This window comes from Schistocerca nitens, chromosome 3 (assembly GCF_023898315.1).
Source record: "Schistocerca nitens isolate TAMUIC-IGC-003100 chromosome 3, iqSchNite1.1, whole genome shotgun sequence".
Classification (NCBI taxonomy): Eukaryota; Metazoa; Arthropoda; class Insecta; order Orthoptera; family Acrididae; genus Schistocerca; species Schistocerca nitens.
This window is the reverse complement of record NC_064616.1, coordinates 633,516,359-633,535,755: the sequence shown is the minus strand read 5'-3', so window position 1 is coordinate 633,535,755 and position 19,397 is coordinate 633,516,359. Positions and strand designations below refer to the sequence as shown.

Here is a 19,397-nt window from a genome sequence, read left to right as displayed (position 1 = left end):
ATCCACCAGTCAGCTGTATTGCATACGTTCTGCACAGATATGAGCTGCTTGGCCAACCCTGCCTGCGGCATTCAGCCAGTGGGGCACAATTGATTATGCTGAACCCTGGGTACAAGACAGCTGCACATCAGCTAATTGTCCATCCATGCTCACCTGTGCCTGTGCTCACCTGGCTCCTCCCAGAGGACATGCAAGTTTTAACAGCCTGCTCTATGTCCTTCCACCTTTCAATTATCCATTCTTTGCCTATTACTGCCCCATCCAAGCTCTTGATATTCATACAGTTGCCCCTTTTCCCCAAAGGCCTCTAATTTTCCAATAGGTGGCATCTATACTGCACCTAATTATGGATGCTTCTACCATCTTGCATTTGTCCTCTAGCCATTCCTGCTTAGCTAGCCTTACCATACACCCAGGATTAGCCCGGACAGTCGTGGTTTTTTTAGTGCTGTCCAGGGTTTGAAAATTTTATGACTGGGTAGGACTTTTTTAAAATTTTAGACCTATATGTTCAATATTGCATTTTTGAACATTCTCTTACAGCTGTCTCTCTCTCAGCTGACCTTGAAGCAAGCACTGATGTCGAAGGTGAGGTGTGGCTACCGGTTCCACCAGAACTTTTCACGTAACTTGTCTACACTTACTGATCATTCGACCTTTATTTGGTGTGTGTGTGTGTGTGTGTGTGTGTGTGTGTGTGTGTGTGTGTTTCTTTTATCATCATGTAGCTATGGGCAAAAGAAAGTGTATGTATAATGTTAACCTGCAACAGGAACACATTTTTGAAAGTTTGTAGTGACAGTAACAATGAATGTGTTCATTGCACACAATTCACTGGAGAATTGTTGCACACATAAAGGAAAGGGTGCCATTAAAGACAGCTTAACACAGGAGTGGTATCAATGCAATTGCTTCATCAAACATAAGATGATTTTTTACAGCTAAAGAAGGGAATAACCGTGATCTGGGGGTCTGCTATTAAAAAAGGCTACATTTTCATACCACATTGCTAGACACACAATCTGTTTTAAAACATCAGACTGCACATCTTAAACCGATTAAAATGTTATATAATCCAAAATTTTCATCTGCTAGAATCAAGACTGAGTCAGTTACTCTTTACATTATGTTGTCATTTATATCTGATACATTGTTGCATTCTTTGGAGAAAACAATCGTGCAACAGCAACAATGGTTAGCACAAACTTGTCCAACGTCATGTCTAGTTAAAAATGTAACTGAATAAACGAAGTGTAGCATTTCAGTAAACAGTTAAAACTTTTAAGTAATTTCAAAAATATGTCCTGGGTTAGAAAAAAAAAATGCTAAGCCTATGCTTAGCCATTTTGAACTTAATATGCTGCATTTTTATGTTTTATCTTTTCATCAATTAAATTCAGTATTCTGTGTGTTATCCAGGGGTTTCCACTATGCCATGCCTTTTTACCTATATTAGCCTCTGCTGCCTTCTCTATCGCATCTCTCAAAACTACACATTTGTCTTCTACTATATTCCTACCCTCCCATTTCACTGTTCACAAAGGGTTAGTCTGGTCTCTCCACAGATGCCCCACCTGTGTTTGCACCTACAGTATTTCTATCAATATTGTTGATGCATGCAAGCCACCCCACCTTGAAAAGTTACATCACACATTTTGTTCCAAGCACTGATGAAACTGTCATACACTATGCTTCAAATACTCATCAAAAGTAACACGAACACAGTATTGAGAGTAATGCTGATTGGTTCTCACTGACAAAGCTAAATTTTGATATGTCTATGTTTATTAAACCTAGTGCATCAATGCAGATTTCAGTCCATAAACTGATCATCCAGTACTTAAGATATGGAAAATCAGTGGGTGCCATGATATCTCCCTAAGCTGTGTCCATTCTCAGTTAAAGCAGATGTTCCCAATTCAAAATATGTCTGCCTTAGGGACATAGCCAAATCATCGGTATCTGTACATACTTTGCAACACTATGCTTCAATTCTGTGAATGTGCTATCCAGGTAAGGGCACACTTCAAACATCTTCATTCACTTTCCATGGTAGTAGGAAAGTCTAAATCTGTTATTCTGACCAGCATACAGTCAAACTGCTTAGTTAAGCCTTAGAAGCACCAGTACTTTAATAGCACATAGAAAAGGTGTGTTAAATACAAATCTTGCGTTATAATGCATTTGTCTGAGTACATCCATACTCACAAGAAACTTGAGTTACTTCATGCTGAATCACTGGAAAGCTACTACTTTTGGCAAACATATTTTTAAAATGTAGAATCAGTGTTGGTTCAGTTATGTACATGGTTAATCAGTTTTGAGTAAGAAACTCGGTAATCTTTAAAAGAGGCCTGTCATGTACTGTTCCGAATGGAAATGGAGATGAATCAATTTTGGCTGCTTTAACAGACCTGCTGCAGTTTTAGGTAAGAAACAATGAACATTACAGTTAACTGTTTATAGTGACAGTCATCTGAGGCTAAAATTTGTACAGATTTTGGTAACTACCTAGAACTGGCACTGTCAGAAGTTCTGATGCAGTTTCCCTATCCATTTTACACACACACACACACACACACACACACACACACACACGTGCTCAACAATGGTGTTTATTGTACATGCAAGAATATTCAACTAGGGGTACTACACCAGAAATTTCTCACTTATAGTAGTTGTTGAGTTCATGTAGAACATCTGGTAACAAATAAAATATAAAAATAAAACAACTGGCACATTACTGTTTATAACAATGAACCCACAATAACACTGATTTGTCATCTGGACTGTCCAGTACAAATAACTGTGTACACACTGTGCTGTGGATATTGTGTTTAATCTTTCTATACCGATATTTCTGTACTACTTGATAGACTGCAGTGTTTGACTTGTTTGGTTTCCTTTGCTACATATGTCCCATTTTGTACAGACTCATAACTGCTGTAGCATTTACACCCTCATACAAGGCTATCCATTCACTCCCTTCAAACTCTATCTTGTTCCTAGGAAATCATTCATCACTATACACTGACAGTGTCACCTGATGCAACAACAAGTATTGGCAAATGACACAAAATATTTGGTATTCTCCTGCAGTAGAATAGGTCTGTACTTCAGTCATTCACAAATCATATCATGGTTGGAAATCCCTGTAGTTTTCATATCACTGGTATGGTTCTACCATTATGCTGAAATTTTTACATAGAGTAGTGAACATATTTGTTGTTTGCACATGTGAGCAAGTGTTAGTTACTGACGGCGTGGGTAATTGTCAAACAGTTTCCTGTCACACTTGCTAAATAGAAATACTTCCCCAAATTTCTTAACTTTTCTTTCAACACCAGTCGCTACAACATCACTTTTTTATCTTTTCCTGCTTCTGCTTCCAGTGGCTTGAAATGCTAAAGACTACTGCCAAGAAATCTAATGTTTGTCTAATGACTGAAAATACTTTTCACAAAAGAGACTGAGTACAACAGTGGATAAATCTTTGACTCTGAAGTCTTTACTGAATGTCTGCATTCCCTAGTCTATTTTCAAGGAAATATGAGTGGAACTTTAATACAGTATAACACCACTTTTATGTTCCCAGAATTAACGTTTTCCTGCCGTATAAGACATTTTTTATCAGTCCCATCAAATTTCCTTTGCCCACAATGTTAATTTTCACCTGATTTTGGAACAACATACTTATAATTTTCCTGTGATTACAAAAAAATGTTTGTGGAGAAAAAATGATGCTGGCATGATGTTGGCCATCCAGTACTGTTTACAAATCTTACACGGTTAAGTTTCTTGACACCAGGGCGCTCTATTCAGTGGATTTGAAATGGTAAACACGCAAGTTGGAACAATTGGTGCCGTATCTCCGACCGCTGCCAAGCTCTACTTGGCGTGGTGGCTGATAGGAGTAACTAGGTTTGTTCACATGAAGATATCATGACCAATCACAACCATTTCCAAACTGTCTCTACTGTGCAAATACAGTTTCGTGATTGTTGTGATCATTGTGACACCTTCATTGAACTTTTTGTTTAAACACAGCGCCGGTTACCTATTTTATTCATGCTGAGCAAAATGTGTTTCGAGAATTTATTCTCGTTGTCAAGTGCAGTATTTATGTATGCATTTTTTGTGATTTTACACAAACAAACAATGTGAGTGATAATGTGTGTGTGTGTGTGTGTGTGTGTGTGTGTGTGTGTGTGTGTGTGGTTTTCTACATAACTGATGAGGCACAGTACCTGATAACCTCAAAAAGATGACTACAGTGCAGATGACACAGAATAAAACATATTCAAACACCACACAAAATACTTATGTCCACATTTACACTTGACAATGAGAATAAATTCTCGAAATGCGTCATGCTAAGCATGAAAAAATATGTAACTAGTGCAGGATTTCATTATTTAAATAATGAATTACAGCTGCAGGCTGTCAAAAGCGTCAATTATGACAAGGAATTGAGTGAAACTCCTACTTCCCAGACAAGTTACCAGTTCCACTTCCATCAGTGGTTTTTACTATGTAATAAACCTTTATTAGATAATAAACAAGTCCCTGACAAGTCTTTCGATGCCTGTTATGTACATATCTCATACCTAAAGTGCTAGGGGGTATCCTATACATAACTTTTGCAGCTTAAAACGTTATTTCCCACATTTTACATTTTCCTGTGTTTTACTCCCTTGAAAAGCGTAAAAGTGGGGTTTCACTGTATTAGTCATTTGAGTATGTGGTAATAAAAGCGAGCTGTATGCACAACAGTCTTTCTTGTCATTACTAGGACTCTCTGCCATCAAAATTCCAACAGACTACAGCACAATAATATTCAATTGCAGTTTTTAGCAACTGCACATTGCTACATTGAAAATAAAACCACAATTATTGTTTTCTCGCGAAACTAATATCAAGTCACTGACAGGAAATATGCTTACTTTTTTCCATTTTCACCAATAGCCTCAAATATCTTTTCTGGAGTTATTGGAAATAAAATACTTATGAAAAATACATGACACTCATTCAATTCAGGGAGTGATTTTGAGCATGCTATCAAAAATGATTACGAGTATGATAACTTTGCATACTCATTCAACAAATTTCTATTTTACTTTTCACTGCCTCAACATTTCTTTCAAGGCAATGAATATTTAGTGTTTTTAAAATTGAGATGAAAGATTAATAATAATAATAATAAAAATAAATAGTGGTAGTAGTAGTAGTAGTAGTAGTAGTAGTGGAACTAACAACACAACCTCTGATTACATAGCCTGAGCATCTGATACATAATGTCAAATATGGATGTTACTTCTCAAATCACTTACCAATAGCTGCAGCTGTCTTTGATGTAGGAAGATTAGCACAGTCACCTATTCCAAATACATTTTTGAAGACATCATGCTGAAGAGTGTATTTGTTAACAGTCAAATAACCATCAGAATCAGCTAACTCTTTGTTTCCTCTTAAAGCATATGGTGTCTGGTGTGGTGGTACCACATGCAAGAAATCAAACTGAAAATACATACCTCAAGTTACTCAATGGAAAGGGATGTATTAACAAGCAGCAAGGTATTCACACAATAGCAGCCCAACATGACAAGAACCAGTAAATGCATTATGCATCTAAAATACTGCATGCACACACGTGTGCGCACCCCCCCCCCCCCTCTCTCTCTCTCTCTCTCTCTCTCTCACACACACACACACACACACACACACACACACACACACACATCTGCCTCTGCCCCTACATGGTGCCAGCTGGGCTAATAGTGCCCGTGTTTCGGCAGGTGGACTGGTTGTGTTGGTGATAGTGTCAGGTTGGGTGGGGTGAGTAGAGGGAGTGTGAGACAAGAAGAAGGACTGGGAATGGATGGCTAGCAGCTTGCAGGGAGGCAGTTGGTTTGCCGGATAGGAATGTGGGTGGGAGGATGGCAGGTATATGGGTTAGACATTTAATGCACGATGGTAGGTGCCAGTGGGGAGCATCGTGCACTGATGGCGACTCAGGGGCAGGAATTGGGAGGGGATGAGAGTATGGAGGAAGCAGAACTGTTGGGTGGAGGGTGTGGGGACAGTGGGTTACCCAAGATGTCATAGGTTTATTCTATCCCATCATAGGCCGAGTCACCTGTAAAAGCAGTCATCATAGTATATCAACTATGCTGCAAACATTGCAAAGCCTTTTATGTCAGCATGGCTACCAACCTGCTATCCACCAGGATGAATTGCCACTACCAAACTGTTGCCAAGAACAAAGTTGTCCACCTGGGGGCACAATATGTAAGCTGCATCACCACCTGGGTCATCTGGATCCTTCCCTCTACTACCAGCTTCTCTGAACTACACAGATGGGAGGTATCCTTACAACACATCCTCCACACCAACAATCGTCCTGGTCTCTATCTCAGGTAACCCACTGTCCCTGTACCCTCCAACCAACTGTTTCTCATTGCTCCATCCTGTCAACCCCTCCCAATTCACATCCATAAATCACCTTCAGCAGGCGCCACTCCCCACCAGCCCCTACAATTGTGCATTACATGCCTAGCCCATACACCTGCCACCCCCACTTCCTAGCTGGACAACTGTCTGCCTCCCTCCGAGCCGCAGGCACCTACCCCCCCGAGTCCATCTCTTTGTCTCCTGCCTCCCTCTCCCTCTACTCACCCCACCTGATACAACCCCCACCACAGTCAGTCCACTTCCAAAGAAACAAAGTATTGGTGCTGCTAGTCGAGCCGGTTCCTTGTAAGGCTAGAGATGGTTGTTTGTCACATGATGTCAAATAGGTATAGAGCTGTCTCCAACAGGTGGCATAATTTTCCATTGCAAGTAGTCTATCATCAGAATTCCCTTCTCTGTGAAAGTTAGCATTCATATTTTTTTAATAAAATTCTGATAAAGTTATTGTGGTATTTAACATATGTGTCTGCAGAAAAGGGGGTCCAAATTTTAAAATTGCCATTTTTTTATGTAACTGATTTGGTGAGTTTGGAAACATGTTGTGCCCTAAGCAGTAATTTTGATAGGAAGTGACAACACAAAACAAATTTCTCAAATTTTTAAGGAATGTTACTTTGATACCTAAATGATTTGCATATTTCAATGGTGTATGCAATCTTTTGATATTCCACATTATATCCTGTGATTACATCCAGGGTAAATAATGACTTATGAAATATAGGTAGAAAATATTCACAAACTATTATATTGAATTTGTGTTGGGTTGATGCCGAAATTATAAAATCTGAAATAAACAAATTCAGAATGACTGAGAAAAGCTTGTTAGATATCAACAAAACACGAAGTGGGGGAAAAAAAGAAAAAAAAGGAAATAAACTTTCAAAACACACTTATCTACCTTTGATGACTTCCATTGCACTTTGCTTATCAAACTTAACATCTGATCAAGTTAATGAATTTGTTGCATGACTTTCATGCTTCCTATTTCTAGTGGTGCCTAGCATAACTAAAACTGAATGAAGTTTTAAGCTTTCGGACAAAAAAATCGTCATTCAACAATAGAAACCACAAACACATAATCACACACTATTTCAGAAGGACCTTTTTGTCCAAAAGTTTAAAAGTTTAGCAGTCTTTTCATTGTGCGTGTCTGTAACTCATTGCGTCCTTTATGTGATTAGTAGCCATTTGTCTTTCCATACTGCTGTTATTCCATGTGAGTGCAGGCTTTCTCGGCAAATTTCATATATGCAGTCTTCACGGGTTGTCAGCCGAGTAGCATCGTTGTCTCATAGCACGCTACGAGACGACGATGCTACTCGGCTGACAACCCGTGAAGACTTCATATATGCTGTTATTCCAGCCTGGTCTTTCCATTGTTTAAAGTTGAATACAATGCATTTTGAAAGTAACATGTTTCAGACTAGATGGAACAAACAACTCAGGACCAAGATCCGACTGAAAGAATGTGGGAAATCTCCCAAAACCAACCTCAAATTGGCCAGTAGACCTGACATGACAGCCTTGGACTGAACCAAAGCAATCCTTGTCTCTTCAGTTTCACATTATTTTGCATTCAAGCCAACAGGACTGCAAACGTCTTAGCTCTATGACTGTATTTGGCACTGTGTTGCACCCACAGAGTTAAGACGGTCCCAATCCCTGTGAAGGATATCTATGGAATCAGCATAATTTTCCATGAACAGGGTGACAACAAATAATTCAAAATATATAGTGATTGCTAAACTCACAGTATCTCCTGTTATACTCAGCAATGTTAAACCTGAAGTTCAGTAGAGTCACTGATAATCACTGCTACAAGTGGGTCAGAATTTCATAATGAATATAAAGTCTGTACCCAGATTCCAGGAGAGGGCAAGTAACCCCTCCCCCTTGTGGACACCTATGGTATTTAAAAAATTATATTGTCCCTCTACACAAACATGCAGTATAATTCATTGTCTTGGTTAAAACACTGATCTCAAGAAATTTTACTTCTCTACACCATAAAGCATGTTCCTCTACGGCCTACTTATCAGTCTTTGCAAAGCAGTAGTCTCTCTTGTGTTTGCCTAAACAGGCATAAATACTTCTTGTCATGGTTACAGTATATGCTTGACCTCCAGTGCATAGAATTCTGCACATACCAGCTGTTGCAATTAATAACTTCAGGCATTTTGCACAGCTAAGGAAGTCCTCTCTCTCTCTCTCTCTCTCTCTCTCTCTCTCTCTCTCTCTCTCTCTCTCTCTCTCTCTTTTTTCCACAGAGGTTTTAATTATACCTCTCGTCTGTTACCCCTCCCTGGAAAAAAATTCTGCAGATGGGACTTCATCACCAGCTTACATATTTTATTTGCTCTATTCACAAGGGTTTTAATTATACCTCTCTTCTGTGTTGGACAATGGTTGGATTCCTCATGGTGGTTTCATTCTGTGTTACTTTTCTGTACTCCTTATGGCTCTAAGCTCCACCCACATGTTAGATTACTAATACATGCAGGAAATTAAGCTGGTCATTACTCACTTTCTGAACAGTCAGTTGCATTTTTGGGTTAACATTGAGAAGAAATCGAATACTTCTTCACCGTTTGGCCATATTCTGTTATGCAATGCAGCATATAATCTGCTTATTCCACTTTTTTGCCCAATACACAGGCACACTTAGCCACCTGTTCAGTTTTGTTTATGTACGTATTGACCACTCAGTTCCTCAACTATACTGTGTGTTCTTGTTTGTGTCCAAATTATACTGAATAAGGAACATACAGACCAAGAGCAAATAAAGAAACTGAAAAGTCTACCGTCAGGTATTCAGCCATGAAAAAATGGAGGCTAAAATTCAATGGTCATTTTAAATGAATGGAAGCCTACTTTTTTTCTGTCGGGTGTATCAAGTTGTGTTATCCCTGCATCTTTCAGGTCTCCTTTGACAGCACCCATAAGCATCCCCAAGGGTAGTGCCAACCCTTATCCTTACCCTCATCCCCCAGCCCCCTCCACACACACCAGAATCTTGAATACAGAGTTTTTATTCGCTCAATAGTGGATAACCTTCGATTCTCCGTGATATAAGTTTTTGTTCACCTATAAAATTTGGATCTTATGACACGAAATGTCTTGAAACTGAATAATTCATTTATATCAAAAATGGCAATTTTAGAGCCTTACCCCTCCCTGGAAAAACATTCTGCAGATGGGACTGCATCAATCTATTTTATCATTTGTTTTTAGCTTTACTGCAGGTTTTGTAGAATTCCACAACCTGTGTAGTTAGTCTGATTGCCTCCATTCTTTTAATATGCCCATTGAATTCTAGCCTCCATTTTTTCATATCTGAATACACGATGCTAGACTTTTCAGTTTATTTATTTGCTCTTAGTCTGTATGTTACTTATTCAGTATAATTTGGACTCAAAATTTTCCCAATTACTTTTTGTTCTCTGTTTTGAATTTCCTCAATGTCCCTCCTTCTGTTTAAAATGAATGTTTCAGTCTCATAAAGATACTCTGGTTTGATGACTATGTTGTAAGTTCTCAGTTTGATGTATATTGAGATGCATTTTTTGTTATAAATGTCTTTTGTAAGCCTGAATGCTGTTTCCATTTAGTTATGATGAGTGCATTAACCAACCTTTTCTATGGCAGTTTCCTGAATTGTTTCACATTAATATTACTCTAAATTTCCACGTATTTAGTCTTTAAAATATTTGTTTTTATGCTGTTTTACTGTCCTGACATTGAATTACCAGATTGTCTGCAAAAGCTAAGCAGTCTATCCTAATATATGTTCTTTCTGATTTGATAGGTTTCGGTTTTTGTCACTCTTTGATTACTTTATTTAAGGCACTTGAAAAGTAATGGAGAGAGTCTGTAACCTTTATTTCACTCCTGCTGCAATTTCAAAATTTTCTGAAACTTCTCCCCTGAACTTTACCTTAGATTTTGTTCTATTTAATGTTTCACTGACAACTGCAATGGTTTTGAGGTCCATACTTTGACCTTTCAGAAAGCAGAAGTGAAATTTACAGTCCACTAAAATATAAGCTGCTTTTCTTTTCTTAAGACAAAGCTTGGTGTTTTATTTCCTAGTACTAGATGACACCAATGGCCTTGCTGCAGTGGTAACACCAGTTCCCTTCAGATCACTAAAGTTACGCGCTGTCAGGCTGGGGTAGCACTTTGATGGGTGACCATCTGGTCTGCTGAGCACTGTTGGCAAGAGGGGTGCACTCAGCCCTTGTGAGGCAAACTGAGGAGCTATTTGATTGAGAAGTGACTGCTCCGGTGTCGTAAACTGACATACGGCCGGGAGAGCGGTGTGCTGACCACATGGCCATCCATATCCACATCCAATGATGCCTGTGGGCTGAGGATGACATGGAGGCCGATCAGTACCGTTGGGCCATCCAAGGCCTGTTCGGATGGAGTTCAGTTTAGTATTAGATGACTGTTGTATAGTCATATGTCTAGCAAATCTTTCTTCCCTTTCGTATTTTAATTTTGGTATCTATCCACATTTTCTCGCTAACTCCTTTCATTGTCTCGCTTGGAATAGATATGAATATCTCATCCATAAAGGACGGCATTATGAGGGCTGAGACTAGATAAATTCAAATAAAACCGCTTTCTGCATCAGTCACTTATTTATTTTGCCACTAAGCATTTTGATGGTTCACACCATCATCTTCAGAGGGAGAATCATTTATTTACATAGCTGGTGGTGGTGAAGAGTACTTGTGCCTTTTCACAGCAGCAAATCAAGGCAATATAGATTATGTTGTGTCTTTTAAGGGGTGGCAGGATCATAAAAAGTGTGCATACTGCTGCCTGTTGTATATCGTCTCCACTGTTACAATGTGATGTAACATAACACACATTTCCCTTGGTCTGCTACTGTAAAAAGGTGTCTAGTCTTCACCAACACCAGCTATGTAAATAAACAATTCTCCACTTGTACATGATGGTGTGAACCATTGAAAAGCGTAGCGGCAAAAATAAATAAGTGATCAATGCAGAAAATATTGTACAATTTGCACATATTATATTGGACAAATCAGCACACATTTTTACTGTTATATTGTTAGAATTTTAATTGTTTCATGAAAGTTTGTTCAATATTACAAGAAGGCAATAGACATTACATTGTACTTTCACTTGTGAATATTTGAAGGAAACATGCACTGTAATCAGGCCTAAGTGATTGATTATTAAGAAATTTAACATTTATTACCTGTTTGAAAAAAAAAAAAAATCATTTACTTGGAAAAGTTTTGCTCCAAAAGACTTTTTTAATTTATCTGTGAAAACTCTTGGTATTTCTGCCTTTTCTCTTTAATTTCAGCTGGTAGGTTATTATACATCTGTATCCCAACATGTAGGACACTTTTTTGGTAACAAGTTGCTCTGGACTGAAATGTTCATAGGTCAGACTGCTGTCTTGTTTTCTATTTATGAATGTGTTCATTTAATATTAATGGGCTGTCTTTGCATAAATAGGTAGTTTTTACAAATGATATAGTACTGTAAATATAAACAGATGGCAATGTCATAATGCCAAGTTTCTTGAAATGTTGCCTGCATGATTCATTACATCTCAGATTGCATCGGGGTGAGTTCCCCCAGAATATGATCCCATACTGTAATATGGAGTTAAAGTATTTATAAACAGTCACAGTCCTCATAATGCTGTACTTTATGGACAAAATATTGACATTTTTAACATGGTTTTTCACTGAGGTTAATAAAGTTGTTTTATTCCTGACTTCACCCTCTTACAGGTCAGTTATTTTTCTTTGTTTACTTTCTAACATAGCCTGTGTTCTTCCTCAGAGTTCAAGCTGGCTCCATACCAAATTTCATCAAAATCTGTTCGATGGTTTAGTTGTGAAAAACGAACCAGACTAACTTTCACATTTGGCAAAAACTTTAAATTATGCTATCTTTTTTCTGTGATCCAATTTTTATGAAATAAAGCCTATATGTTGCTCCAAACAGTTTTCATATTACATGTGAAAACCTAATGAAAATTCATCTATTAGTTTTGGATATTAGCTTGTTCAGACACTACAGTTTTATTATTAGTTTACATTTGTTTGCAGAGAAGCCCCCAATCGTTTTCCTGACTTTCTTTCTCTCTTTCTCTAACTGTTGCCCATAAGAATTTTCACGTAACTTTGTGAAATTTTATATTTACTATCACCTTTCCATGACTTATTTATTTTATCTGGGTTTGTTTTATTTTCTTCATTGATCAGCATGTGAGCATTAATTATGATGTACATTTTGTTTGGACATTTCATTTCAGGGAAATTGTTATTAATATGTTGTTCACAGGCTTCACTTCTATTACAGAACTAAGTACGTCTTAAACTATTCAACCCCCGGATGTGGTGTATTTGTTAGGATTCTTTTGTCTGTTTTGCTTTTGAAGAGTCTGTAATATAATAACTTTGTTTTCTTTCAATAAGTTCTACGTATGTTATAATTTATTCTGTGACATTTTGTCACCAATACAGATGTCAACATGAATAAAAATGAAATAAATAAATATCTCCACACAGCATACAGAATTATAGTTAACCAAAGCCAGGCAGAAATATTCAATGCCTACTATTATTACTATCCCCAACATCAATTATGCACAATCTAAAATTAGGTCTCTGAGAACTTACCTTATATTTTGATATTTCTTCAGTGTTTTTTGTACTTTGCACAGTAACTTCCTTATTGCCAAGATTTATTGACTTAACATCTTTCTCAAATACTGTGTGTATAGACTTTTGACTGGCAAGGTCTTTCAATGCCTCCTCATATTTTTTAACTGAAAATAAGACTGGAAGGCCAGTTATAAAGCTGATTTCTGCTTTGTCTCTAATGTTGCACTGGAAAATAATATACCACACAGATCTTAAAAAGAGAAAACTAATAATCAAAGCAATACTATGCATACTGTGGAATTATTTATTTATGTACTATAAATGAAGAGTAGAGGGAGTGTGGGTGGGAGGGATTAACAAAGAACAAGTTTGAAAAAGTTATCTTGCTTTATAACCATGTTAATCAGATTTTTTCCCACTATCTTAAAGAACAATACAGCATAGGATATGAACCACTTCCTGCAAATCTGTTTTCAGTGCTTCAGTTGTACATTAGTGGCTTATTTTGTAGCACATTTTCTCTTCACATAACCTCATAAGAAAAAAACTGCACATTGTGATGACTGATGAATGGATATGTTATCCACATTTTAAAAGATGATGTGAAATGGAACAAAGAAAAATAACAACGTAGGAAAATCACAGATAATCTAACAAGATGATTGCTAGACAGTTATTTGAACCACTACTGTTCTGAATGCAATGGGAATTGAGGAAAGAAAAAAAAAACTGTTGACAATATCAATGCTTACTTTTGATGTGTAGAATACTGCCCCAATCTGTAAAAAATTTGGGTCCCTTCTTAATTTGCACTGTGCAGGTTGTGGAACAAAAAAAAATTGTCCAACATGTCTGCATATTTATGTGGTGTGACTGTCGGAGCACTGCCAACAGCATTTCAAAAAGTAGGACTCTATTATCCCTGGTTATTTTATTTATTTATTTTTACGTTCCATTGATCTCAAATTGTGAGTACATCATCTAAGATGTGGAACGAGTCAAATACAAAGATAGTTATTGATTTTTGGTTTTTTAAAAATTAAAAAACAGTAGGTAAATTACATGTACCATAAGCCTCTTCTAAATATTTACAAAAACAGATAGCAGTACTACAATTCTATATATCATAATTTGAGAAAGGGCAAAAATACATATGCACAAAAATGAAAGGTATTGCACATCTATAAAAGAAAACCATCTAATAAAAAAATTAGGTAAATCATGTAGTACAGTTGAATAATTTATTATAGGCAATTATTTAGTTATTTTTAAATACAAGTCTCCTTTTTATGCATTAAACTCTTCTCATCAGTACGTGGACATACCTGATAAATATTTCTTTAATTTAGCTTTAAATAGAGCCACATCATCTATAACATCTGATTTCTTCTGGGAGAAAGTTAAAAAAAAATTTGGTGCCAGACCATTTGCACCTCTTTGCACCACTGTTAGGTTCTTAATTTCATAATGCAGATTTTCTTTTCCTCCTGTGTCAGAGCTATAATGGTTTCTGTTAAAGTCATAAGCAGGGTTTCTTGATTACAAAACATGAAAGTGACTATGATGTATTGGAATGCAGTGGTCATTATTTGAAGCTTTCTGGAAAGGCTGGATGTCGGGGGGTGGGGGGGTGTACCAAACTGCACATAATTCTAATAGCCCTTTTTTTGGACACACAAATTTTCTTTATCAAGGCTGAATTCCCCTAGAATATAATTCCATAACACACAATGGTGTGAAAATTTACAAAGTATATGGACTTAATAGTATTTAAGTCTCCAGTTGAAGAGATCACTCCGATAGCATATGTAGCTAAGCTCAGTCTTTTTTAGGGTTGGATATGAGAGGACCAGTTCATTTTACTTTCAATATGCACTCCATGGAATTTACACATCCATTCTTTGTGTTGACTGATTTCCATATAATACAATTATTTCTCTCTCATTTTTAGTTTTTGTACAGAACTGAATAAAACTGGTCTTACTTGAATTTAGTGGAAGACTGTTTGCACTGAACCACTTCAAAGAGTAGGTTGTTTGTAGACTCCTTAAAACAGTCATCTGATAGTTCATTATTGGAAATGGTTGAATAATCAGCAAATAAAGTAAATTTATAAGGCAGGATTTCACACAAAGGTAGGTCATATATAAAGATAAAAACAACAGTGACCTTAGAACTGAGGCTTGAGGCACACCACAACTGGTAGGAGTCTATTCAGATTGAGCACAGGTATCCCACACCCAATGTGAGCTATTTAAAATTACCTTTTGTTTTCTGTCCTGAAGATATGATTTATTCCAATTACTTTGGGTTTTTTTCTGCTTGAGAATATGGTGACTGACATAAGATTTTGGTAAGTCATAGAAGACACTAGTTGCTATCATTTTTTCTTTAACCCTTTGTGTCACAGTGGTTTCACTGCAAAACCACTTTTTGCTGCATTGTATCCCTTTGCGGCATAGGTGACTCACTGAAACCACCGCCTCACCCTTGTTTGTGGTACACTCTAGCAGATTTTCAATGAACTGACTCAAAAAATCTTGAGAGAGCAACGGTGCGAGCAGGAACCAGCATTAAGCGCATGTTTTTCTTGCAAGTGTGACATATTGTGATTCAGACACGTTGTTTTGTGTTATTCAGATGCTGTACTTCATTCAATGTATGTAAAATTTTTATACACACTGCGACATATGCTCTAGAATGAAAATATGCCTGAAGTTTGAATATACCACATTATTTGAAACAATGAGACGCACAAATGTTGGTGGTTTCACTGTGAAACCACTATGCTAATATGATACCTTTACCATACAAAGCTTCTATTCTTATATACAGTAAGTTATTTAACTTTTACCTCTATTTAGATGGATAAAAGATACACCTTGGCGAAATTAGCTGAGGCTACTGTCTACAACCTACTTTTTGAGGATATTCCAAGCGATTTGTCAGAACTGTCAGAATCTGAAGAGGATGAAGATGGTAATCTGGAGGTTATTACTCAAGCCCTTGGACAGGAAGCGCACCCCCCCCCCCCCCCCCCCCCACGCTCCTACCTTCTTTAGCAGTTGAGAAAGAAGTTTCTGAAGCTCCAGCTGATGTCAGTGAAATTCTTCCTTCCACCCAAGACTTTACAGAAACAAAGAGGGCATGTGAATTCGGTGATTATTATGATCATGTAAATTTTGTGGACAAAACTGGGTCTTCACCCAATTTCGATAATCTTTCTTCCCCAGTTGACTTTTTCCTTGAATTTTTAATGAATCAGACATTGGAGGAAATAATGTATCAGACAAATTTATATGCTATGCAAAAAGGTGGTGGCATCAATCCCCACCCAACAAATATAGATGAGATGAAAGTGTTTTAGGTATTAATTTACTTATGGGTGTAAAAGCACAACCTAGTTTTAGGGATTACTGGTCATCTTTCCCAGCATTGCAGGAAGAATACAAAAAAATGGCTCTGAGCACTATGGGACTCAACTGCTGTGGTCATAAGTCCCCTAGAACTTAGAACTACTTAAACCTAACTAACCTAAGGACAGCACACAACACCCAGCCATCACGAGGCAGAGAAAATCCCTGACCCCGCCGGGAATCGAACCCGGGAACCCGGGCGTGGGAAGCGAGAACGCTACCGCACGACCACGAGATGCGGGCAGGGGAAGAATACATTGCCCAAAGAATGCCACTGAATAGATTTGTGTGGCTCCTTTTTAATTTACATGTAAATGGCAACGAAAAACAACACAGAGGAGTCAGCAGATTATGACAAACTATATAAGCTATGACCATTGCTAAATTCTCTCCTCACAACCTACAAAAATTGTTACAATCCATCTAAGAAACAAAGCATTGACGAATCAATGATTAAGTTCAAAGGGCAATCATTTATGAAAATGTATATGCCACAGAAACCCATAAAAAGGGCTTACAAAGTGTGGGCAAGGGCAGACGAAACAGGGTATATTTGTCAGTTTCAAATCTACACAGGGAAAAATGTAACCCAGGTAGAATAGAACCTAGGTGGGAGAGTAGTTACTCATTTGACGAAATCACCGGTAGGTCAGGGTTATGAAATCTACATAGGCAACTATTTTACATCAGTACCATTGTTCAAAAACCTTCTATTAGATAAAATATATGCCTGTGGCACAATTAAAAGTGTCAGGAAATACTTGCCAAAATATTTTAAATCTGATAAATGTTATACTCGTGGGGAATCAGAGTGGAGGAACTGGGAGGGAGTAACCTGCACTACATGGATGGACAAAAGACCTGTACTTTTTCTCTCAAACTTCCATAATCCAAACCAAGAAGCCACAGTGAACCGAAGAAAAAAAAGATGGCTCTAAGGAAGCAATAAAATGTCAAAGTCATATGTGACTACAATATTTCAATGGGTTATGTTTGACAAAGCAAATGTGCTCAAATCATCTTATGAATTAGACAGGAAAAGCAAGAAGTGATGGCACAGAATATTTTTCCACTGAAATTAAAGGGTTTTAAGATACTAGTGGTTGAGGGTCTGTTTGTGCAAGGCAGCATTTCTCCTGGCAGGAAAAGGAAAGCAATTTCCCAGCCATGAAGACATTTAGAATGAAAGTCTCTGTGGACAAAAGACAATCCAGTGAACCGCATATTCCTGTTCATAGCAAATCGAAATGCTGTGCAAATTGTAGTTCAAAAAAGGAGCCTCATAGGACCAGATGGTCATGCAAAGTATGTGATGTCAGATTGTGCCTAACAGATAAAAAAAAACTGTTTTTTGGAGTATCATGAAAAGTAGAAAACAAGTTTTGTATGTAATGTACTTTGAAATTTTGCATTAAACAAAAAAAATTTTTTGGGACATCAGTTTATAAAAAATATGTATGAAAGAAAAAGCAACATTAGTGTAATAAAATATTGAAAATTAAAAATTAGTGAATTTTTGAAAGACATTGAACAACCCCTTGCATCCAGTGGTTTCATAGTGAAACCAACTATGTATATTTTTTTTATAAAAATTGAAAAAAAATCAAATTTGTAGTGTGCTCCCGTAATGCAATAAAGAAGGATAAGATCAAATTTCAGTGCATATCGAGTCCAAAAGTATTTGTGTGACTCAAAGGGTTAAAGACTTGGGGACTTTATCTGCAATTGAAAATACTGCTTCATCTGTTTAACTGCCCTTACGAAAGTGAAATAGGCTCCTGCTGCTAACTGTTCCTTGTGAGTTGTTAAGTAATTCTACCATGCATTAGTTTTTCTAAAATTTTAGAGAAAACTGTTAATAATGAAACAGGGTGGTAGTCATTGAGCTCAGTTTATCACCCTTCTTCTTTAAGGGCTTGGCAGTGGAATACTTGAGTCTTTCAGGAACAATGCCTTGTTGAACTGAGGCATTAAAAATGTGGCACAGAATATGAGGTGTGGCTATAAAATATGTGACTACTGCAGAAAAATTTATTTCAAAAACATACATATTTAGTTATGATCACCATCAATATAATTCCCTCCTCTGTTCCTACAATACTCCATGCAAATTTTCCATTGATGGAAACAATGCTGGAAGCATGAAGCATGCCACTTTTTCTTTCACTTCTTCAATTTACTGAAATTTTGTTCTTTTTAATACAGATTTGACATGGGGAATTGATAAAAATCACATGGTACTGAGTCAGGTGAATAAGGTGGATGGTCCAACACTCGGATGCTGTACTTTGCTAGAAACCTATTAACAGACAATGCAGTATGAGCCAGTGCAACATTTTGATGCAAATCCATAACTTTTTCTTCCACAATTTGGGTCTTTCTATCTTCTTTCCTCATGGAATTGAGAAAGAACCTCAAAGTAGCAATGTTGATTAACAGTTTGAACTTCAGGAACCCATTGAAGATACACAATTCCACGAATATCGATAAAAAAAATTATCATCACTGCTTTGAATCTTGATTTGTTCTTTTGAGGTTTTTTTACTCTCAGTGGAGTTTGGTCCTTGGAACACACGGATTGGCACTTAGTTTCTGTATGGTAAGTGAAAAATCAATATTTGACATGTCATCACCTCTTTCCAAGAAATTAGCATCATTTTCAATGGTATTCAAAGTTTTAGTATAAACATTTTCACGAGCTTCTTTTTATTTGATCACGAGAATTTTCGGTACCAGTTATGATGTAGATCAATGTGTAAACTCTGGCTACCCATTCTGTTGGAAATTCCAAGCTTAGTGCTGTTTTGACAAGCTGAGCAATGCAGGTTGCTTCTGATCGCAACTTGTGCACAAT

At 37.2% G+C, this 19,397-nt stretch overlaps 1 protein-coding gene across 1 annotated transcript in view; it reads right to left on the bottom strand.

Moving 5' to 3' along the window:
* Positions 1–19,397, bottom strand: part of LOC126248582 (sulfide:quinone oxidoreductase, mitochondrial) — an 87,223-nt gene that overhangs the window by 17,920 nt on the left and 49,906 nt on the right. Inside the window, exons 5-6 of the mRNA XM_049949689.1 lie at positions 13,143–13,352; positions 5,331–5,517 (exon numbers count right to left, since the gene is read on the bottom strand). Of these exons, the coding sequence (XP_049805646.1) occupies positions 5,331–5,517; positions 13,143–13,352 (397 nt within the window). The remainder of the gene's footprint in view (positions 1–5,330; positions 5,518–13,142; positions 13,353–19,397) is intronic.